The 24,758-nt window shown below is 34.3% G+C and overlaps 3 protein-coding genes across 11 annotated transcripts; 1 reads left to right on the plus strand and 2 right to left on the minus strand.

The window, feature by feature from the left end:
* Nucleotides 1-114: 114 nt before the first annotated feature.
* On the minus strand, nucleotides 115-4,421 carry LOC120632813 (regulator of nonsense transcripts 3B). The gene is made up of 6 exons (XM_039902836.1): nucleotides 4,233-4,421; nucleotides 3,944-4,157; nucleotides 3,210-3,398; nucleotides 2,735-2,883; nucleotides 947-1,702; nucleotides 115-529 (listed from the first exon to the last, which is right to left on the minus strand). The coding sequence occupies exons 1-6, from the start codon at nucleotides 4,335-4,337 to the stop codon at nucleotides 404-406; spliced, it is 1,539 nt and encodes a 512-aa protein (XP_039758770.1). The 5' UTR covers nucleotides 4,338-4,421; the 3' UTR covers nucleotides 115-403.
* Nucleotides 4,422-4,775: 354 nt separating this feature from the next.
* Nucleotides 4,776-6,319, plus strand: LOC120631643 (28S ribosomal protein S28, mitochondrial). The gene is made up of 2 exons (XM_039901305.1): nucleotides 4,776-5,158; nucleotides 5,994-6,319. Exons 1-2 carry the CDS (start codon nucleotides 4,922-4,924, stop codon nucleotides 6,279-6,281), a joined length of 525 nt encoding a protein of 174 aa, XP_039757239.1. The 5' UTR covers nucleotides 4,776-4,921; the 3' UTR covers nucleotides 6,282-6,319.
* A 721-nt stretch (nucleotides 6,320-7,040) lies between these two features.
* On the minus strand, nucleotides 7,041-19,945 carry LOC120631883 (glutaminase kidney isoform, mitochondrial). Of its 9 annotated transcripts, none has more exons than XM_039901580.1 (10): nucleotides 19,769-19,945; nucleotides 17,283-17,335; nucleotides 16,844-16,876; nucleotides 15,653-15,749; nucleotides 13,421-13,781; nucleotides 12,655-12,807; nucleotides 11,522-11,802; nucleotides 10,257-10,565; nucleotides 9,363-9,517; nucleotides 7,041-8,701 (listed from the first exon to the last, which is right to left on the minus strand). In XM_039901580.1, the coding sequence occupies exons 1-10, from the start codon at nucleotides 19,829-19,831 to the stop codon at nucleotides 8,341-8,343; spliced, it is 1,866 nt and encodes a 621-aa protein (XP_039757514.1). In that variant the 5' UTR covers nucleotides 19,832-19,945; the 3' UTR covers nucleotides 7,041-8,340. The 9 variants fall into 9 exon arrangements, with proteins under 9 accessions (XP_039757514.1, XP_039757540.1, XP_039757509.1 ...); XM_039901606.1 differs by lacking the exon at nucleotides 19,769-19,945 and adding an exon at nucleotides 19,192-19,286; XM_039901575.1 differs by lacking the exon at nucleotides 19,769-19,945 and adding an exon at nucleotides 17,925-18,625.
* Between the last annotated feature and the right edge of the window lie 4,813 nt (nucleotides 19,946-24,758).

The raw sequence follows: 24,758 nt of genomic DNA on the forward strand, positions 1-24,758 counted from the left end.
GACGGGAATCGAACCCGTTACCTCCTGCTTAAATTCACAGCGCTCACCGTCGCGCCATTTAGTGAAATATTTTGTTTATTAAGACGATAAAACACCAATAAAAAAACGATAGCCTCCCATTTAAAATGAATTATATTTAAAAGAAATAAAAGAAACTGAACTAAAATAGTCACAAGCTGAAAATATAGAGCATTGTATGCTTTTACACTGATTTTTATAACAACGTTGAATTCATTTGCGCGTAAATTACTACACAATAAAGAACAACAGCTGTGAGTAAACACATTAGGTCCCTCAGTTAGCACAGTCAGTGTCCACTTCTACTATCTGCAAGGACGTGTATGCCAGCTTCAGGGTGATTCCGTTGAACGATGTCCAAATATCGGGTTCCGTGGCCGTCGTCTCAAGTGTCTTTCTTTTCGCTTTCGTTTATAGATTTACCTATTGGCGGCGTGTCTTTTTCCTTTGCCATACGTTGTTTACTAAACTTGCCCATGCCTGGCTGATAAATAACCAGACTTGGCCGGTCCTGCAAAATTAAACAATTTCATGTTGTATACACTAGCAGTTTTACTCAGACCACTTTAAGGCCACGCTGCATGAATTAAAGGGGACGAAATAGAAAAAGGGCTTTCATATAAAGAAAGTTGTAGGATAAGTTTAGTGAACTTAAAATCTGCAGCTGGGTAATTTTCTTAATAACAAAATACTTTAGCGTTTTTTTTAAAGCACCCTCTAAATGTTATAGAATGTTGGAAAAAATTATATTGTAATAACTGACAATAATAGAAATGTAATAAAAAATACTATATTTTTACCACAACACCTCAGTTATGATATGTTGAAATAGGAAATAAGGTGATATATTATTTGGACAAAGTTTAAGGTTTACAGCGGGCAACCTCTAGTTAGTATATTTTTTTTAGTTCTAAAAACAGGGGAATACCTTATTCCTTATTCTCTTTTCAGTACGATGGTCAATGCTGTCATTTTTTTCTGCCTCCTCAGACCCCTCTCTGTCAGTGGATTTGCTTCTGTCATCAAGAGAATTCTGTCGCTTTAAAGCAGATTCCTCCCTAGGCATGTCACCAGCGTCAAAACTGTTCCTTCTTATTTTAGTAATTTCACCATCAAGTTTTAATTTTAAGTTAAGTTTTTCTCGCAGATACTCCTTCTGTGATTTAAGGTCTTCATCAAGTTTAGCTTTGCGGTCCAAATCCTCAATTATTTTTGCTAAATCATCAGTCTTTACTTGAGGCAATTGCGTGAATGGTTTAATATCATCATGATTTAGAGATTTGGATTTGCCTTCAGATAACATAATTTTATTTATAACAGACTGTTTATCAGATTTCCCCAACTCTACTTGCTTTAACCTTTCCTTTCTGGTGTCACTATATTTTTTGCTCTTTTGTTCACGAGGAGATTCCTTGAACTTGTCACGTCTATCTTTTTTGCCAATTTTGTCATCATCTTGATCTTCATCTTTGCTTGAGCTTTCCTTTTTTTCGCTGTCTATCTTTTTCTTTTTATCAATTGCACTGCTGCCAATTTTTCTTTGATCTCTGTATGTTTTGGATTCAAAGATTGTACTATCCTTGCTGTCACTTTTAATGTCATCATCCTTTTCATTGCTTACCTTATCCTTTTCTCCATCTCTTGGTTTAATTTTCTTGATGTCATTTTCAGGATATTCGTCTTCCTGAAATATTTATAATTAGTTATAATATGTATGTTTTTACACTAAATTTTTAGATGAAATTTTTAATAAATTATTTATGCATCTAGTGGGTAAAAGTGCAGTTGTTAAATGTTTACAAGTCCAATGTGTGAGTGTTAATACAAGTACATTCTAAAATTTGCAGTTTATATCTCTCTAAACATTTGAAATATTTACTTTAATATGAGAAACAAACTAACAAAAGAAAAGCAGCCTAAATGTTAAGGTGACCTTTATTTAATTTGATTAATTTTTAATTTGACCATGTAAGATACACAATATTAAAGTTCTCCTTAACAATTAATAAATAAAGTGGGTTAATTAATATGCCCAAATAGCACCAAAAATACAATTTTAACCTTATTGTCACCACCACTTCTGTAAATAGCTTCTTCAACACATTTGTTATCATAAGTTTTTTTATTAGAAGTTATTGTAAATGTGCTATGAATTTTCATATTTAAAACAGGAAATTGACTGTCCCAATCTGAATCAGTGCTGATTTTTTCTTCTGAACCATGAGTTGTTTTTAGATCAGTAGAACATTTAATTTTACTTTTGTGATAAACTCTTTGGTCTCCATACCAAAAACTTTGTTTACTTTTGTTATTATCACTATTATCACCATAGTTATCATCTTCAGACAAGTCATCAGGTATCTATATTGCACCAAAATTTTAAGTCTATAAAGATAAACTGTACTTACTGCAAGCTTTAAGTGCAAATTTGTAGTTTTTCAAAGAATTTTGCACTCAACGTTAAGTTGGTTGTAGTTAAAGGATGCAACTATACACCTGTACAACTGTATACTGCAGTACACATCATAATGAGTCTGCAGTTTTAATGCAGTAATTTTAACTTCATCTAAACAGAACCATTGTAATATGTTTGAAATTCAAATGCAGAAAATATTTATGGGGCAAAGTTAATTCAAACACTTAGCATTCAAATTTATAATCCTTCAGAGACAGTCTGATTTGCCAATTGCTTAAATTATAAAAGATACTTTCATACCTTAATAGGAGCATCTTTAGATTTTCTTTCAATTCTCATTTTACGTTTATCATTTTCTCTTCTCCTGCGTTCATCGCGTCCTCTCTTATCTTGCTTGCGTGCAGCAAGATATTCTAACAAAGGGGTTGACTGAATTTTTTTGTCATTTGCTAAAATAAATTGTGTATATTAATTAGAAGGAAGTTTCTTATTGGATGATGCTACTACTATTATAAATGTGAAAGTGTGGTTGTTTGTAACTCAATCACGCAAATACGGCTGAACGGACTTGGCCTTTAACATGGAAAAGAACATAGGCTACTATTTATCCCAGGAAATAGGACAGTTCCCGCAGGAATACAAAACCTTAATCAGCAATTTAATAATAGAGATGGAAATGTACAATTTTACATTAGGTAGATCATAAGTTTTGGGATTATCAATCTCAATAATTATTAATCAATGTCACCAATAGGGAATTTCAGGGATTACTTACTGTCAATAACAGGATAGGAATATTCAAGTTTTGGTTGATTCTCAGTATCTTGATCTTTACTGAGGTTTTCTACGAATTCCTGATAAATAGGATCACTCTCAATAGTCCCACATTTTGGATCCTTCTTTTTCTTCTTTTTTGGGATCCTTTGAAAAGGTGCATATTCTACAATTCCTACATACTCAACACCTATCAAAATGAACACAGGGTAACATTATAATATGCACAGTAGTGTGAAAAAAATATCATGGAAATGAAAGAGTTATGGGGTAGCTAGGGGAAGCATCCAGTCAAAACATGACTGGGAACAAGGATTTCTGGGTCAGCAGTAAGGATTTTTTTAAATTGATTATAATCAATAATAATAATAAAATTAATAGTTTTGTAGTTTAAGTGGCATGGAAATAAAACTGCCCTGCTCGACTCATGTGCCTGACAGAGCATGTTAAGCTATCTATCACTTTTGGCTATTGTCATTAACATGTAGATGATAATTAGACGCAGTATAGCAATTCTATGCTATTCTATAAACACTCAGTAGAACATTTAAACGTTTTGCATGATTACATGATGTATAGATAAGCAAATTTTAATTGGCATATCCATCCATAAGCTAGAAATAGTAGGTAGAGTTAGCACAGCACATAAAACTTTTAACACTATTTAGAATCATTTAAAAACAATTTTTAAACTGAATAAAAATAAAACGTCAATCCAGAATATGCAATGGTTACCTTTCTCATCCAAGAACACGTAACCGTCAAATTTGTCTCTGAAGAGATATATATCCTCAACGTTTACAAAATTTATATACGCCCTGGAGTAAACATTATTGCCCAGAGATGGTTCTGGCTTAGCAAAGTAAAAGTGATCATGATCCGGTATCGGCGATACTTGTTCTAAAAATGCTTCCTCCGTCATAGAAGGTGGCAGCCGTCGCAGTATTATCTGAAATTAAATTCCAGGTGGAATTACCTATTTACAGAAAGCAATGGGCCAATGTTGTGGCAAATGTCAAATCACTTTTGTCAGCGGCCGTTGAAGCTTTGCTTTCTTATCTTTGCTTTTGGCAAAAGTTTTGCTGCCTGAGTCTGATTGTGAATCTTTAACATCTTGATCTTCAGTCATTGTAGATGGCTTGCTCAATTTACACAAATAGTCAACATTATCAAAACCGTGGACATCGGTGACGTTTGTAATGCGTGTTGAAAGTTTGACATTGTTTCTTTTAATAATTTCACAGTTCTTGATTCTAGGCTTTTACCTACTTGACGTTTAATATTCCATCACTTTATTTTGTAAATTATGTGTTTTGCCTATCCCAGGCCTCCAAACAAAGACATACAAAATGAATACAATGAACATTATTAATAAATCGTATTATGTATGATAAAATATTTATTGTTTTTTATCTTCATAACACGCCCAACTTAGAATTGTGGCTGGCATCGGAAGGAGTAACAACCCATTGCTTGTGTTGATCAATTCTTTTTTTATCTGTTAAATTTGTCAGTTGACAATTTTTGAAGGGAAAAATAATTGACATTTATTTGTTTTGATTTTTACTTGACGTGAGACGTCTGGTAATGGTACAGAATTATTGAGGTTATGAACTTTATATTGATTAAAATAAATATTGGCGGAAAAAAACAATAACTTAGATAAAAATTAAGGTATTTATCTTTTAAGAATCAAATAGACACAAAAAAATCATGTTTGGAAGCATTTGGGCAGGTGGAAATTTAAGACGAATTAACATTTTATTAAACCAGCGCAATTTGTGCACTTCTTTGAAACTTTGGAATATAGATACAACTGGAGTAGAAAACACTTCTACAAAAGCCGGAGGATTTGCAAAGTCTTATGAAAAACAAAGCCAATTATTTCAAGAGGAGCCGGAACAGAAACAAACATTTGCGTCTCTACTCAGGAGTTCTAAACTAATGGATGTAAGTTTCTGCTACCTACTCATAAAAATAGGTAGATAATTATATAAAGTATTATACATTAGTATTAGTATTTCAAGTGTTTGGTATTAGTATGTATGAGTTTATTTCATTTTTTTTTATTTGAAAATTAAATACAGCACCATTGCCCTTTTCTTTGTTTTTCCCTACGCCACAGGTCAGGTGGAAGAGATCACTATAGCAATAAGAATGGCCTTGCACACCTTAATGTCTCAATTAAGTTCCTTCTGTGATTGTGTTTCTTAACTTTGTATTAAATGTGTGTGTGCAATGAAGTATTTAAACTGACCAACAAAAAATCTAGTACCTAGGGCATCAGAAACCCAGGATTTAATAATTTTTAACTAATTTTAAATTGTATTAATGTTGCTCATACATTTGACTTATAATCCAATTCAAGATTCATTTATTTTAAATAGGCCAATATATAAGCTAAAGCACTGTTGGAACATTAAGTTGTTGTGTTTGTAATGACTCTACCATGGGTGCAGAGATTAGATTCTCCTGAGAAGAAGCCTGCAAGAAACTTAGCAGTTGTTCATTTCAGAAGTCTCTCAAGATTTGACGTATTATGTGGTATTTGATGATAGTGTAAAGCAAATAAGTATGAAAATAAGCATAAAATGATAGGATCTATTACAAATCTACAGAGTGGAAATCTTTTTAGGTGATATTACCTAACAACTTCACCTACAAGGCTGAGGTTTATATAACTATGAACAATCTGACTGAATCTTAAATCATCATCATCATATAAAAGCCCTGATGTGGTCACTCAATGTTCTGTTGTAGGTAATCAATATTTTTTGTGTTTCAGCTTGGTGATCCACAGGGTAAAATTATTACTGGAAAAATATTTCATGTGGTTGAAGATGATTTATACATAGACTTTGGATGGAAGTTTCACTGTGTGTGCACAAGACCCACAACCCGAGGTGAAGAATATGTTAGAGGGGCAAGAGTTAGATTACAGATAAAAGACTTGGAGCTGTCATCGAGGTTTCTTGGATCCAGTACTGACCTCACACTCTTAGAAGCAGATTGCAAACTTTTGGGCATTATTAATTCACCTATACAACCATCAGTTAGTGAAAAAAATATTTAGATTCCTATGTTAAGTAAATTTTGTATAAGTAAATAAAGTAGTTAATATTTATTATATCTTTTACTCCTTAAGTTGATCACACAATATAAGACTGGCAACTTTTAGTAGCAACAATGTAAACCAATCAATTAAATTGAGCTGTCTAGGGGAGCCTAGCCTAGCCTAGATAAGGGGGCCTAGTACCAGCTTTCCAATTTGACAATCTAACCTGCCTGTGGTGCACCCTGCCATATAAGGTATAACCAACAAGGCTATATAGTGACCAACAAGTAACCACTTCAGACTGGCTAAACTAAAGAAATGACACTTACTGGTGTTGGGCAACAGCAACACCAGTGTTGTTATTATTAGTAATACATATATTACATATAGTATATATACATATATACATAATATTTGTATTAACAGTGGGTACAAACAAACTACACAAAATGGTAGTCTCTGGCAACCCCACTATTACTGGCTCTGACAGCGGTTACAGCAACAATTGTATAGTGGGTATTGATCAACGCTGAATATGAAGTCCTTACCAATCCAAGTTTGCAGTGTCGTCGTTTTTTGCTGGAAATGACATTGTAATGAAAAAGGAAGTTTAATGTTGCACTAAAACACCTTTTAATTAGTTCAACAATTTAATTGACATTACAGATAAATACGAACAATTTTATTTATTAATCTACTACACTAGTTAAATAGTTTTATATTATTGTCACATTGAGATTGTAGCAAAATTACAATTAACACATTTCATGTAGAAAGCTTCACAATTAAATACATTTATTTTCCTCTTTGGCAATATGCTTAGTTTAACAATAAGATCAAGCTTTAGATAAGTAACAATACTTTATTTATGTATATGGAATGTAAAAAAAATATGTATAAGAATACAGAAAGAATACTAGATTTGTGAAGGATACTAGACTTTTGCCTCGAATTTGCGGTTTTTGTAGGACGTATCTTCATGATGCGCTAAACTTACCTACATAAAACACTAGCAAAAATACGTAGGTAAAAACTAAAAACACTAAAAACTAAAAATACGTAGGTATAAAAATATAACTGTCTGACGTGGTAACGACTAATTATAGGTTGGTAGGTACGTTATTAGGATTATTTTGAAAACGAAAGTAAAAACCGCAGAAAAACTAAAATCATATTAGTGAAACTTAAATAGTACCCAGGTACGTATTTAATTATACCTACCTACATCACAGCCTCTAAACAATTGAAACCGGGTTGTGCTAACGATGAAAGAATATTTTTTAAGAGTTACCTACTTGATTCCTCTGAGATTCTTTGATAGATTTAATATTTCTTATATATAGCTTCCGTTTATTATATAAGTAAGGTAGGTAGCTACTTTACACCTTTAGTAGAGATATTTTAAGTTTAGTGCATTACTCATAGATTTAACTTTAATAATTTACTTGTAAATAGGTACTCTATCCGTTTAGTTATGTATTTAACAAACAATCCTGAGATGTCTTCGTTTAAGGTAAATATGCACTAAAAAAATACTGATAAGTGAAATAGGTATACATACGGATGCTTTCTTAACTTTGAATAACAATACTTTACAATCGTATATTTAAAATAAAATTGAGTGCATATTCCAATAAAACAGTTAAGATTGTTTACGTTTTTTGCACTTCCGCACTTTTAGGCAGGGGCGGTCTTTGGTGTCCGAACCGAGTCTGCAACATCCGCTGCTTAGCGGCAGAAATAAGCAGAGCAATAGCAGGTACTACCCCGGACCACAATTATTCCGATTCGGGAATCGAACGTTTTACGTGATCCATCATGCTACCTACAAATTCTATGGTCGCCCCTGCCTTTTATATATTTCCTACTCTTCTGCGATTCTCAGTAATTAGTGTTCCCTCTCAGTAAGAAGTTATAACTTTGTACGACTTTAACAACGTACCAGCCCTGTTTCCTCAACATTATGCACCACGTTATCTACGCGGTAGAACTTAATTTATAAAAAGTATTTGTAATAATTCTGTAGTTTAACAATAATTAGATACAGCATATTTCAAATTCTTTGTTTCATCCTTGTTTATTGCACTTTATTGTCACCATTTCTGGATACTATTTCTTGTATGCTGGGATCTTTGACCGCGTCGTCTGCATCTGGTTTTACGACGAGCATTTCATCGACAGTGTTGGATTTCTCTACTGGTTTGCTCACTGGATGTGTCTGTTCCCATTCTTTTAAATACTGGACAACGGAAGCGTGGTTGAATGTCTCTGCTTCGTTGAGCGGTCGGCTCCCCCATCTGTCTTGCGGGTCGTGGGGTACGCAGCACTGTGCTAGTAAGAAGTCCACGCATGCAAGATGCCCTTCAGCTGCTGCCAGATGCAAGGCTGTGCGGCCGTCGTAATCCGAAAGGGTCATGTCCATGCCAGATAAATGGTGCCTATAAAAAAAAGTAACATAGTTATGTTGGAACGGCTAGAATATCCAACAAAACAAAGCATTGCGTACCTACATACAGTTAGTTAGCATAAGGTACCTAGGTGGTTACTGCAAAATAATTGTACTTGAAGTTCCATTATGTACCTAAATAAAAAGGTAGGTATTTTTTTGCACAAATAAATATAATAATGTACCTTTATATAAATACATTTATAAGAAGCATCATAAACGCAAGAATTTAGCAGCTTAAGCCTCTACGAGAAGGCTACAAGCTTTTTATTCTGTAGACCCTTGTAGGCAGGTTTAATAATATGTGCGTAATTAAGATGTGCGTAATAAATTAGATTCTAACGCGAAGCTTATGATTAATCAATCTAAATCTGTTTATTAGGGAAAGTGGAATGCGCAAAATTAAATAGAGCATCTCGATAAAAACTTAAAATGTTATTTATATATATTAACTTTATAATTTAACTAGGCGTTGAGACTATTGTTTTACTTGTTTATATTTTATTCAGTCGAAGGTTTTTCCGACGACTTCTGTTGGGATACTTCTGGGGAATCTGGCGGTGTGCTGATAATTGATAAATACATAAATAAGTATATTTAGCTATCTAAGTGAGTTTTCCAATAACAGTGTTTAGACTATTGACTAATATTACCTTCGTAAAGCACTCAGATCACCGCTCGCTGCTGAAAACAGCAAGTTTACAATACTTAGTCCGGTGGATTCGAATTTGTAACGACGTGGATCCTTTTTGTGGCTCGCGTAACGGATATTGTCATATTTATGGAAATTGAATCGCTTGATTAATTCCTGGAATGAAACAGGATGTATTAGTGTTTTTGTGGTATCAAGAGGAAAAAGATAAGCATCTTATGATGTCTGTTCGTCCACACATGCATACCTACTTATAAGACATGAAAAACATATACCTAAACACTAAAAAGACTTTTGCTTGGTATTTATAACTTCTAAGGGCAAATAAGGCTTTGTTGCAGCCCACCGTAGAGCATGCATATCTAGTTCATGTTTTAAAGTTTACTTGTTTTTTAGTAACTTATATCATATATTACATAACTAAAGGTATATGTAATTTATAAATGAGTGACAGGTTACAATTAACTATAAATTAACACTCTGTATTAGGGTTTTGTATGTCATCATTATCAACCAATTACCATCCTACTATAGGGCACAGGTCCTAAACCCTTCTCATTATGAGAAGGTTTAGGACGTAGGGTTAAGAACGTAGTCCTCCACGCTGGCCAGGTGCGGACTGATGATAGACTTCACAATTCTTAAAGAATGTTATGAGGAACACTCAGATTTCCAGGTTGACTTTAGATGTTTTCCGTAAGTCTAGTGATATTTAATTGTTTAAAACGTACTTACATAACGTATGTACCGAAACGTTAGAGGTGCGTTCTGGGGATCGAACGATCGATCCCCCAAAAGGATGTTTGAATTTCTAAATACTAGGCTAACACCGCTTTTTAGCTTAAGTAATTTAGCTTAAGTTTAAGTTTAAGTTTATTCTGTTTGGTAAACCCACCTCACAAAACTGCAAGCCTCTGCAACTATTACCCAGGGGATCGAGAGGTGGAGACCATGTGCATATACCCATAACATTTGGAACAACAATGAGCATGGCTCCAGACACTCCTGACTTGGCTGGAAGGCCGACCTTGAAGGCAAACTGTCCGGAATAGTCGTACATCCCACAGCTATGCATCAAGGACAACACGTTCCGCACTGAATCGGGTCGTAGGGTTTTTTCATCAGTGATGGGGCATATACCACCGTTAGCCAGAGTTGCGGCCATTATTGACATTATATCGCAATTCGCCTCCATTGAACAGCACTGTAATAAAGAAGTTATTGTTTTTATAATAAATATACATATTTAAACATTTTAGGCTTCTGCAAAGAAAATAAAGGAAAGGAATGGTCAACATACGATTAATAGTTTCAGAGGAATATGTAGAGAAATATATGGCATAGACCTATAGAAATATAAATCTATACAATTTTGTTTAAGTGTTACATGGCTACTTTTCGAGCTTTTTTTTAAAGATGATTCAGAATCGTTAATAATATTAATAAAAATAGATAATATTGTACTTATTCTATGAATTAATATCTAAACCATACTTAATTCTCACGTGTTCTCATACACACACTTTAATACATAATGTGCATACAACCAATGTGTGCACCAATGCACAATTAAACCATGAAAAGATTAATGAAACGTAGGTATGGAATGCATCAAGCACTCGGACTTGCGATTTCACAAATAAGGTTAGGTATATTTTGGAAAGTTTCTAATCTACGAATATATATTGTCAAAACTACCATGAATTTTATGGTATTATTAAAACAGTACCTTTATTGTTAAACTTTTAAAATATTGGTTGTCAAAATATTTTGAAATGCCAATAATATTACATTCATATTAGAAAAGAACGGTTCCCCGTCGAAGACGCGACGGTTAAAAAGCCCTTGTAAATTAGAGCAAATAAAATAATAGTGTTTTTACACTCTTTGCTCTTAGATATTTTTTTTTCACTAAAAGCTAGCCCTTGACTGAAATTGACCTGATTATAATCGCTTAGCAGCACGTCTCTGTCGGTAGAGTGGTAAGTGGTGCCTAGCCGAGGCCCCAAGTCTTCAACCAGAGCAGACTAGTGAAAATTATGAACAAATTATAAATTCCCAAATTGCCTCTGCCGGGAATTGAACCCGGGACCTTTACACTGCAATCCCCAGCCCTCACCGCTGCGCCTGGAAGGTCGTCAACATATTGAAAACACTGACCTGAAAATAAAAGTCCATACATTCTCGGAAATTCGTCTTCTCCGGATAACATTTATGTTCGCGCATGTAAAAACCCAGTGCGTAGTTCCGATCGGCAGCCTCGCGTTCCGACAAAAATACAGCATTGTTGAAACCTAACACTTCATTGCCGGCGAGACGACTGAAGAAGGACATAACGTAATCGAACTTTTCAGCTAAAGTCATCTCCGGTTTGTCCAAGGTCTTCAATAATGAGCACACTAATATTGCCCCCGCGTTAATCATAGGATTATGAGGCTTCACTGGAAATAAATAAATATTAATTAGTAAGTATACCTTCTTACAATAAAACAACAAAGTAAGCCTTTATTGCTTTAACACATAACGTGAAATTCAGCTTAGGGGAAATTCTTACTAATATTATAAATGCGAAAGTGACTTTATTTGTTTGTCCATTATTTTCGACCTAACTATGCCACTTGCTTTTAGGCATAGAGTTAGTTAAAGGACGGAAAGTAATTTAGGCTACTTTTATACCAGAAAAACAAACGTTTCCCACGGGAGTTGTAAAATACCGTAATAAACGAAACTAACCGGTAAGCTCCGTATAGGTAAATCTTGAAATTTGTTAATATATTTTCTATTTTTTCTTTATAAGTACATATTACCTAAGATTTTGTAATTTTTTAACATACCAGTTTCGTAATTGTTTCGACACCAGAGTACCTGCTACGAAGGATAGGTAATTTTTTTAGGACTAACAATATTTTAATTCGGTTATTAAAAAATATTTAGTAGGTAACGTGAATTCAAGGTAAAGAAGAAGAATATTTTTTTCATTCGGGGTAGATTTCTGAGTCACGCAACTCGTACCAGTCCCCATAGTCGACAAAACTACTGCTAATGGCGCAGCCGACAATCAATATCGTTACGTGCGCGTAACTGATTGAATATACTTAATCATGACAAGGTTGCTTGAAAGCAATCCGCTCCGGGGGGTCGGAAAACATTCAAATTTAGAATTCAATAAAAATCAAAAAGGATAAACCGTCGTCGATTTTATATAAGCTTAACAATTTTACATGTTAATGTGTAAATAGATAGGTATATTCTATCACGGTTATACGAGAATGTGTTATTTGTAGAATACATACTATTATAATCTAAGACGAGTTCATTGAAGTTACGCCCGCTTGGCTCCGTGCCAACATATTGGTGCACCACTTCGGGTCCCAAAGTCTCGAGTGCCATCGCGTAAGTCAAGGGTTTGCTGCATGACTGGAGAGTAAATGGCACGTTGACATCACCTGGTAATATTTAATTATTTTTATTCCTAAGAAGTTAGCTACATATTATTTAATTTGTATACTGTTAATTTTCCTGAAGCTTTTATATCACATGATATAGCCTAATAGTCGACAAAAGATTTATATTTTATTATTTATTATTATTATTATTATTATTTTTTTTCCGAGATCCCATTTGACCCTTAATGTACAAAACTGTTTTTACGGTAGCAACCGCTAAAAGTATTATTTCCGTTTTTCTATTACTGCTACTGTACTACTTCTTCGACGCACCTACCCCTTTTCCTACCACTTAACTGTACAAAGCATGGAAGAATATCATCCGTCCAGGAATCCACTGCGTTGTAGGCTACGTTCAGAGAACGGGGAATGCAGTGTACATATGTAGGTAATATTTGCAGTGGCTTGCATAGAGGATAGGAACAGGGTATGCAGATGATATAAAATTAAGATAATCTCTAGTAGTATAAAATACTTAAGGATAGGCATTGTCAAAGTTATAAAAAAGCCTTCCCTTAAGTATTTTATACTACTAGAGATTATCTTTATTTTTTTTGCTTTTGTGTATGTATGAAATGCATGCCACCGACGATGTGTATGTAGCAAGACTTACCGATAGAGAATCTTTGCCCATCGATGGTGCACACACTGACACCCCAGTTATCTTGATTGGCCCTCGCTAGTTGTGGAATGTAACTGGCCACTTTACCATCTGTGATGCTTTTGGCTGTCCAATACATCTCTTCAATGTCTTTGATGAAATCTTGGAAATCTGGGATGACGAATTGACTGCGGAATGCCCTTGTGACTAAAACTATATTTGGTGCTATAACTTCTTTAAACGTCTTCCTGTCTAGTTTTAGAGTTTCCGGCGATCCACCTTCAAAATTTGATTCTTTGTGAACTTTGTATAAATTATGCATGACTTCTTTAACGCGAGGATCATTTTTTCTTATACCCGTTGTCCTTAAGGCCTGAAATTAAAAAAAGTACATTTTCTTTATATACATAGGTGTTTAGGTAAATAGTTGAACGTAGAAGAAGAAGTATGAACTTATTAGTTAGAAAAGTATTGTCTTTAAGTAAGTTTTTTAAGCCAAGTAGAGTAGTGGTGGTAGGTATTATAACTAAAGCCCCTCAATCAATCAAATCCAAAATATTCAGATAACAATTTGATTTTATTACTTTTCCCTAACAATAAGGATATAATTAAAAATAACCTAACCTAACCTAATAAAAATACTAATAACCCTAAAATTTAATTTGCCATCGAAAGATTTTGGATTTGAATGTTTATTAATGACATTGTTAGTCGACATAATGTGATATTTGGCTGAAATACAGCAGCTGTAATACATTTATATTCACAGTAAATAAGATAAAAATAGAACAAACTAATCAATCAATCATAAACATAACGTAACGCATATTATATCACAACTGATGGCACTCAACTCGCGCGAGCATCTCTGCTATAAGTACAACATGTAAATGTAAACCGAAATAATACTTCACAGGCTTTAGAGGTACTTTATGTACTATCACTGAGACTTATCTGTAAAACTGAAAACCTAATAGCTTTGGAGTAAACCACTGCCAAAGTTTTTAGTGAAATAAATCATATAGAGCTCTATATGATTTATTTCACATGAATTTTATTTTGCATGAGTTGTTAGGACAACTCATGCAAAATTAAAATCATGTAACTCCTGTCACTTTATTAGGTACGCGTTGCGTAGTGTATGTACTATGCGCGTGTCGGTCTTTAATCTTCAATAGGGTTGTCACAAGTAAACACTTAGAATGTTTTAAATTCGTTTGTATGGAAAGTTAAATATCCTTCTTTTTAACTTATATTTTTACAGGGTAATTCCTTATGACTTATAGTTATGCAGCCTTCAGCATTATTTTGTAATTCAGTTACACGTTATATACGGCTAGGCGGAGACCTACTAAGCCGATATAGGTACCACCTACCTATAAAAATATTAATGAAAAATAAATGAATTTTTCAAGAAAATTAATACTTTTACAGAAATGCTTAACTGTACCACACCACACATACAAAGTTTTCACTCAAACTACGGGTTGACACCCAAAAAATCAGCCGTTTTACATTTAAGGACAAATGGGATCACGGACAACTATTGCAATAGAAAAAAATTAAGGACCGAGATAATATGAAAACAATATAAATTATAAAATCCAAAATATTCAGATAACAATTTGATTTTATTACTTTTTCCTAACAATAAGGATATAATTAAAAATAACCTGGATAGCAGCTTCATTTTTGTGCCTTTTGGAGTAGAGACTTTGGGACAGTGGGGTCCGGAGGCAAGAGCCCTTTTCAAAGAATTATCGAAAAGGGTTATCGAGTCTACCGGTGATCCTAGAGCGGGCAGTTACCTTGGCCAACGTATTAGTTTGGCCATCCAAAGGGGCAATGCTGCCAGCATCTTAGGAACTGTGCCTCGCTGCGGTGGCTTCGAGGACGTTTTAGATTTTATTTAGTTTTTAAATAGTTTATTTTAGGTTATATTTATAATTTTATTTCAAACTGTTCTAAATAAATAAATGTCATACCTTAAACCTATGTTATAATAATTAACTTTTTATATATATATTATCTATTATAGAAGGCTGGCAAGTTTAGGTCTGTAATTCATACTATTATGAATCCACCGACTCCATATAAATTCGTAACATTTTTTTTAGGTTGCAGGTTGGTCATTGAAATTATTACCATTTTTCTAAATCGAGTATTAGCCATACTTTAAATGGGTGTCCTAGACCCCACCTTCCATCTAGAATTAAATTTCATATAAAACAACTGAACACATACGGCCAAAAACTTTCCCACAGGTAGTAGTCCCGTATCATCGTTTTTGAACATATCAAAGAGCACGTCGTCAGCATTTTTAAGCGAACCCTCTCGAACTCTGCACAAAAAAAAACTTGTAAGGCTACGACTTATCAACTTAGAAATTATCATTATTTATGCCATGCGTTGACTAGAAATCCTAGTTTAAGCCACTCAATCAACAATAGCGCCTAAAACAGTTGGAAATAATAAATAAAAATCATAATCAATTTATTGGTAAAAATTTATTATAAAAATTATAAAAAAAAATTGTATGAAAAAATTAAACTAATTTTATAAATGCGATAGTGTGTTTTTCTGGCTTATCCTTTTACGAAAGCACCTCTATATAGCAATAAATACATCTACGTTTATAAACTTTAAAATAGAAATACCTGAGTTGGGGAGTGAAATGTGGCAAATCCACGAGAAAAGAGTCGCGAAGCAATATACTTTATTTAAAATCAATAGATCCGTCCTTTTATGTTATAAATTTTCATCTTGGGGAAAATAAAACCATTATAGTAGGCTCTTTTGTTTGCATTAACTAAGTAATCAGAGGCATGGAAGTGTGTCATGCATACGAGAAACGCTCGTGTTCACAAGTGGCAATTAGCATCTGATCTCTAAATAACGTTTGATAGATTAGTCACACAATAAACGTATTTTTAGGTGTTGATAAAAGACGTTACTGTAAACATTTCGTCACACTGTAATTATATCTGTGGAGATTGAAACGTCAGACGGGTGTGTCTGCGACGTAGCATCTGCAGAAATCACCTGACGCTATTTTTTTTTGGATGGCGACCAACGTAAGAAAAAACTCAAGGATACGGAGTAAAACTGTGAATATTTTGCACTACTCAGCTAATTTCTTCGTAACCGTGTAAGTAAATCGTGACAGTGCATTGGCTATTTATATAATCCGTGAATACGGTAATTAAAACTGTCAACTGTGATAAGGTGAACAAAATCTTAACATCTAAATCAACAATAGAAGGTAATCCATAAAATCGCTTTAAAATATTTAAAAATAATAAAAAATTCCACATTGTAAAGCCTAATTATTACCAAAAAGGAGAAAAAAACTTATTATATTTTATATTATAAAATCTGTGAAGCATAACTTAAATGTAAGCCGAAAAAGGCATGCAAGTGTCCCGTGGTACTCACGCTGGGTCTAAGTTGTGCACGAATGAGTAGGGTCTGCACCATGAAATGTTAACATATTGTTATATTAGATTAGAATTCACGAAGAAAAAGAAATTACTGAATTAAAAACATCTGTAGTTAATGAACATGAGCCACCTATATAGTTTTAGTGCAATTTTTCTCGTAGACATTTATACCTACTCGTAGATATAAAAATAGGCTGTGCATTTTAAATGTCAGGGGTGAATTGAATGGGAACTCAGCGCACGGCGACTACGATAAAGTTACGTCTAGATATTAATACAGATCAATAGGAGTCGATATGTGTTATTAAAAACAATTGGTTTTCATTACAACACTTCTCGCATTACTCCTATTAATATAACAATGCTTCACCAAGAATACCTAAGTATGAGAATGACAATTATTGTGTAATCAGAAATAGCGCAAATGTTCTTACCTCATATCAATCGATTGAAGAGCATAGAAGTTGGGTGCTGAATTACGCCATTTCTGGAATAAAATTTCATTCTAGTTTATCAGCTGTAATAAATTACATGGGTTGTCAACTGTCTGTTGATGGCCAAGCAGTCATTGGCACAATTCATTGTCAATGGCACATGTAAAAGCGTAACACATTCGGACACTCACAGGTCTTTCTATAACATAGACGGGCCTCACTTGGCTGTAACGCCGAAAACAGATACATGGTGACGAATGTTTGAGGACAGGGTGGCTGACGGCAGCGAGCCTACGAAGTTGACGGCTATTCATAACGACGGACGGCAAGTGAAGATTGTTCGCGTTTGGCAATCCACTTTCAGCGCGCAGGCGCCAACTGTCGCTCCCGGCCCCTCGAATGCGTTACCTTTATCTAACTTTATTTACCATGTCTATGACGCGCCTTTACGTGAAAATCAAACATTTGTTGTTCAAATCATTGTTGGAAATATAATATTTCATAATCTACTTGGCTTTCCCGTAAACAACCACGAGTTTTTCTTTTTCTAAGAAATATATTTAAGTAAATACTCCTTTTAGCTTGACAGTTGTTAAGGGTAATGCATATTTGGATTCATCATGTTTTACTTTACTTTCTTACCTTTAGGAAGGTCTTACATTTTCCCAGTAAATCTTGCACAAAATGGTTACACCCATTTTCAGCGTTTTGAAAATTCCGTGGATTCATTTATTTAAATTGAGGTTTTTTTTTATCAAAAATCGTTAGTAGCCAGACGACCAGAAAATTAGGTAACTGCCCAGAATATTTCAGGCTATATGCAAAATATACCTATTCATGTATCTCGTCATGTTCTTGATGTATTGTGTTACAACAAATTAAATTGTATGATACTGTGAAGTCTAAGCTCGGAGTATCTCTTAAGTGATCGATTCAGATATGAGGAGATCCGTAGAAGCACTCGAGCTATCCACAGATCAGCGAGTTGAGAACCTGAAGTAGCAATGGGTGTGGTATATGACTTGGAAGTCCTATGGATTCATTACAACACAGTGTATATTAAATGTTTTGTATTATGAGGCATACTATGATGATCTGTTATAATAAACAAGAATTTAACAGTTTTGTCCTAAGAATTTCGGTCATCTGTTAAAGTATACTATTTGTAGTAAGAATTTAATAAAGCGTTAAAATGAAATCATAAGGGACAATTTCATGTACTTATGCAAAGATCCCCTACTGAATGAAAATGATGTAATAGGCGTCTTCATTCAATTTTCTTATCTTTCAATCATATAAATTACAATACAAGTAAGCTTTACATTAGTATGAGTAGGCACTGGAAACTTTTAGACTTAAGTAGTTTTAGATTTGTGTGAGAATTTTTAATTTCACACTAAGCAATTTTATTTTATTTTAATGTGATCTCTTAATAATTATATAATAATAAAAAAAATATTCAATAGTCATTTTATTTATTTCATTGTCAGTCAAATTATTTATTTTAAAAATTTGTACATGAAGGGTTTTCAGGTTTTCTTAAAAAAGCCCAAAAATAAAATTTATAGTTTCAAGGTGTGAATAGGGTGTGCCCCGAGTTGAACATAATACTTTTAATATCGATAGTGAGAAAAAATAATGAAATGAAAAAACTATAATTTTTTTTTCAAATGTAATAAACTTTCTAATGAAACATCGCGCCACTTGATACAATATTTTTTTTTTGGACTTGCTACCCATCAGGATTCATGACAGGCCAAGATCATTGACCATACAGTCTTATGACAATATTTGTTACTTTTCAGGTACCAATGTTTGTTAAGTTTTGAATTTAGAATAAGTTTTCTACCGTAACAACTTAAAATTACTAAATCTTAATTTACATTAAAATTACCTTAGCAGAACCTACCTAAGCAGAAATATTTTAGTAACGCGAAGTTACAATACAATTGATGTATTTCTTGCTTGGAAGCCCGGCTCCGCTTTCATCTCTCACATGATAGAAAAATGAAAAGATGTTGGAAAAGAGCAACTCGTTGTTCTTCTCGGTAGAATCTGCCTTCCGAACCGATGAGTAGAGTCGCTACAAACAGACTAGATGTTTTGAAAATGCTTATGGAGTAGGTTTTGAATTTTGTATTTTCAATCATGTCAATATTACCTATTAATCCATATGATCCCATCATATGCATTTTCACATAAGTTTATTTGCCCAATAAACTTGGGTTGTGGGATCAGAGAGTGTTAATTGACTAAAATAATAGTGCCCTAAAATATATCAGGTCTTAAGTTTCAATATGATTAAATTTGATACCTATGAAAATAAACAATCATTTTAATAATTGAGCTGGAGAGAAAAAGTTTGTAGCACTAGAGCAAGCATTACTTTGTTTAAGCTAAGAATAAAGTAAACTAATGACTAAAAAAAGCTAATTATACAGTAAAGTAATGCAAAATTTACAAATGTATTATAATGTAAAATTTACCTCAAACTCGTTGCCACTTTCCATAACGAAATCGTCAAAACTGCACTCTGATAAAAAACGCATGCGGATAAAACGTATCTTACACGGGATAATTGCGCGTGAGCACAGAAATATAGAAAACAATGAAATTCGCGAAACCGGCGCCAGTTTCACTCATTCACCATTGATACTGAACCAATATTTTCAGCATGTCGCTTATAAATACACGACTTCAAGGAGTGCCAAGATCTGCGTCGGGACTCAACTTATAATTAGAATGTATATGATTGTGATCGTTCACTGGGAAAGAATTTTGCTATTATGTTTTTAGGACAACGACTGTACGCGTTTGATTTATAGCACCTCTTGCTGTAATATATTTTACTCTACATGTAGGTACTAACGTCACTGGGGCATTCAATTCAAGCGTCATTTACCGGTGGATTATCGCCATTAACGCATCTTTTTCCTCAACCTAGTTATAATTAGTAGAAATTTTACACACAAAATTATTACAATTACACAAAAATTCGTTCAAATGCTAAATCTATTTTAGTTAATTAAATCTGCCTTTGCGTATAAAAGTAATAAATAAACAATATAAATATACTACGACAATGCACACATTGCCATCTAGCCCCAAAGTAAGCGTAGTGTTGCAGGTATTAAAATTACTAATGAATATTTTTATTAATAAAATACACAATAAACAAAAAGATATACAGATAAACAACCAGAGAATGAAAAGCATTCATGTTCGTCACATAATATTTTTATTTATTTATATATATTAAAGGAACACCAACAGCTCGTTCACAATACGTAGTAAAGAAAAATTACAAATATTTTGTTTCTAATCAATGTGACTAGCCACTTAAAGGTGTGCACAGCATTTACTTCATAATTACCGATATTAACACTACAAACTATAATAAAAATACAAAAAGCTAAACAAAACTAATATTACAATAAGAAAAACTAAAAAATAACAAAACAAAGTATTTTCTAGTTATGGGAATCGAACACACAGCCATGCACTCAGAAAGCAGGGTCGCTACCTACTACGCCAAACGGCCGTCCAAAACTAAAGACTATAAACAAAATTGGTAGCGGGATTTCCTTAAAAAGGCATTATCCTCCTTAAACTGACCTGTCCTTTGGCCAGCAGGTTACTCCGGTTTAACAACTTTAGGGAACGTTAGGGACTGCGGCCATCCTTTCTGGGGGATCGAGTTCGATCCATGTACAGTACACACATCTCCCTTTCAGAGTTATGTAGTCAATATAATTTGACATAGCAAATAAGAAAACATCGTGACAAAACCTGCATGTCTGTTCTTCATAGTAAACATTATTATCGATGGAAGATCAGTTAGTAGTTTATGAACTGGTTAAGTAGTAGGTCACATCCCGCACCGAAAGACAAAACAATGTCAGAGCGCCGAAATTCAACGGGGGATAAGTCCACTGCGTCACAAGCATCGATCGTGTTATGTAATGGTAACCCAAATTGGATGAATGATGGAGTTAGGTCTGAATTATTATCTTAGGCCTTTACGTTCTCATCTGTGCTACGGAGGATACGTAAAGCTATTGTTGTCTTGTTGATCCTCGCAATCACTTAATAGTTACTTATAAACCTGACAATGGCGTGCACTGGGTTTCTTACCAGGGTATGCATACATTAGAAAAATTGCATGAAACGGCAAAAATTACCCTCCAATACGCCTTATATAAAATAATTTGGGTATGCAGTGCTTTTGTGCATGTATGAAGTGCACGCCACTGATTAACCTGAGTAATTAATTTTATGCATACCTAATTATAATAGATTAGCTGCTGCGATAAAGAGCTTTATATTTAACTATCACTTTAGGGTAACATATAATTTGCCCCATCCTAAAGGTGAAGCTAATATGAGTTTCGCCCCTAAGGAGTGAAGTTAAGTTCCATTTTCTAGAGGATGCCAGCATTAGCTTTTGTAAATTTCGCAATCCTTCTTCTGGCGGAATAAAAAGTTGTTTATAATACCTCAACCTGCTTGTTAAAGTCCCGTCAAAAAGTTCTGCCGTTTTGTAGATTAGCTTGAACAAACGTACAGAAAGAGACAAAAAGGTTTTTTTGGAAATTTCAAACAGACACATCAACTTTGTTTCTTTCTATCGAATAAAAATCTATATAGTGGCAGTGGCTTTCTCCAAATTTGTAGGTTGCTACTTTATCGCCACCCACAAGTTCTGACCCGCCTGTATTAGTTGAAATGATATAGGCGTGCATAAGGCCTTATTAATTAACGGGGCATAACGTCGAATTATTTGCACGTGGTATAATAGTCTGCATGGGAGTAGAAGAAACACGCGGGCACACCTTGGCTCCTCAGCATTACTCCCTTAAGCACTCGAATTCTAGGCGGTCATCAGCAGTGGCGTGCATAGAGGGTATGGACAGGGTATGCAGATGATATAAAATTAAGAAAATCTCCAGAATTTATTATAAATACTTAAGGATAAGCTTTTTATAATTTATGCCTATACTTAAGTTTTGTAAAACACGTACTGGAGATTTTCTTCATTTTCCTCTATGCACGCCACTAATCAGCTAAGCAACCACTATTCAGCTAAGGTCATCAGCTAAGCTTTATGAGTGAGTTCAGCTGGTTATAGTGACCCAGCGGCGTCGCTAGCGGCGAACGTACACCGAAAGGTTCTTGGCAACGAGGATGTCACGTATTATCTTAAAACTCAATCCTGGTAACAAAAGGTTTCAATACTTTAACCCTGTTGGAAAACAATGAGATCATAATAACACAATGACTACTACACATTTATTAATAGATCCCAAAGTACCTACCTATTTGTTGAACTACGAATTTTTGTCTCCATTGAAGAACCAGACTGGGTCGTGACCGGCACCAATTAATTAGTTATTAATATCTTACATCGTGGACCAGCAATTTAAGCTGTCTATTGTATTAATTGATATTTAAAAACCAATAAACAAATCAATTAGTTAAGTTTTTGTACGAAATATAAATACCTCACGCTAAATATAAACATGTTGACCACATGGAGTTTAGTTTTAAAGAATATAGCAATAATAAATAATGCCAACTCTGCTATTAAAGTTAGATAATATGCTCAGTGCTCGATCAATGACATAAAATGAACGTTTGAAAAAAAAAACGTTTATTAACAATTTTACAGTTTATTTTTCTGTTTGAACTTACACGTGGTTAGGGTAGCCTAAGATTGGTCAAATAGACAGCAAGCAACCTTTTATTTTTTGCACATAAGTTTACCTTTTTTTTTTTAAGTGATCAACCACTGACACACAGTTGCAATAAATAAATAACTATAAATAAATAAATAAATATACTAAGACAATACACACATCGCCACCTAGCCCCAAAGTAAGCGTAGCTTGTGTTATGGGTACTAAGATGACTGATGAATATTTTTAGGAATTATATATAAATAAATACTTAGAAAATACATATAAACACCCAGACACTGAAAAACACTTATGCTCATCACACAAACATTTTCCAGTTGTGGGAATCGAACCCACGGCCTTGGACTCAGAAAGCAGGGTCGCTGCCCACTGCGCCAGTCGGATATAGTAGACTTTAGAGTAGTAAGTAAATATAGGCCCAAGTGCTGCAGGGAGGACTGCGTTCAATGTTTAAAGACCATGGACAGAAGGGTTTCTTTTCCACCTGTCAGCCTCTAGTGGCTTTAGATGACTTATGGGTGATGAAAACACGGTTGTTCATTGCCCATCTATATCAGGTTATGTAATGATATAGGCGTGGACTGATGATATAGGAGTGCCTTATTAATAAACGGCAGATAACGTCGAAATATCCGGAGTTGAAGAACAACGCAGGCAAACCTTGGCTCCTCAGAAAAACTCCCTGAAGCACTCTAAACCTCAACCTTCTTGTTAAAGTCCCGTAAAAGAGTCCTGCCGTTTCTGTGTGTTGACATACAGAAAGAGACAAAAGAGATGGAGATACTTTTTTTTTTTATTTTGAAATTTCAAACAAACTTATTAACTGTGTTTCTATTAATCGAATAAAAATGTATATGGTCTAGATAAAAATTTGTTTGTGTCAGTGACTTTCTCCAAATTTGTATTTGCAACATTATCGTCACTCACAAGTTTCGATCCGCCTATATCAGGTGAAATGATATAGGCGTGCATAGGGCCTTAATAATAAACGGGGCATAGCGTCGAAATATTAGCACGTGGTATAATAGGCAGCAGTGGAGTAGAAGAAAAATGCGGGCACACATTGGCTTCACAGCATAACTCCCTGAAGCATTAGAATTCCAGGCGGTCTGCTAAGCTACAGGAGTAAGTTCAGCTGGCTATAGTGACCCAGCGGTAAGTCACACCAGCGGCGTGCAAACACCAGACGGTTCGGGCCAAGCACGGAGACGGGCTCAGGAACGGAAGAAGAAGGCTGGAATAGTTATGCAGTGTTTTATCACACTTCAACTAGCAACAGTATAGAAATGTTAGAGGATAAAAAAAACATTGAATAACAGTTTCAACGTAATGGCACTAACCATGTTTATTATGATTTCATGCGAGGTATCCGCGTTCATTGGCGGAGCGTTGCTCATTGTTCTTTAGCGTTCCCATGACTCCGCCATCAGGAGCTGAGTTAGAGATAATACCTATATAATATTTTCAGAAACAGGCGCATGTCACTCGCCACGATTATTAAATGTAATTATTAAGCGCTATTATTTATGATCTAAGGCGTCAGGTGATTAAGTATATTGTCAGTGTAGAAATTATATTATAATCTATAATTAAAAGTAGATAAGTAATTACGATATAATTGTCAGTATTTATCACATTTAATGGATGGTATATTCAGACAGATTTATCTTGTCATGGATTTTCACCATCGTTTCCGCTATACATATACAGTGGCGTAGCAATAGGGTGGAAAGACAGCCAAAATGCCAAGACCGACAGTCATAAAGCGCCCCGGACAGAC

The sequence above is a fragment of the Pararge aegeria genome, chromosome 2 (assembly GCF_905163445.1).
Source record: "Pararge aegeria chromosome 2, ilParAegt1.1, whole genome shotgun sequence".
In the NCBI taxonomy this organism is placed as follows: domain Eukaryota; kingdom Metazoa; phylum Arthropoda; class Insecta; order Lepidoptera; family Nymphalidae; genus Pararge; species Pararge aegeria.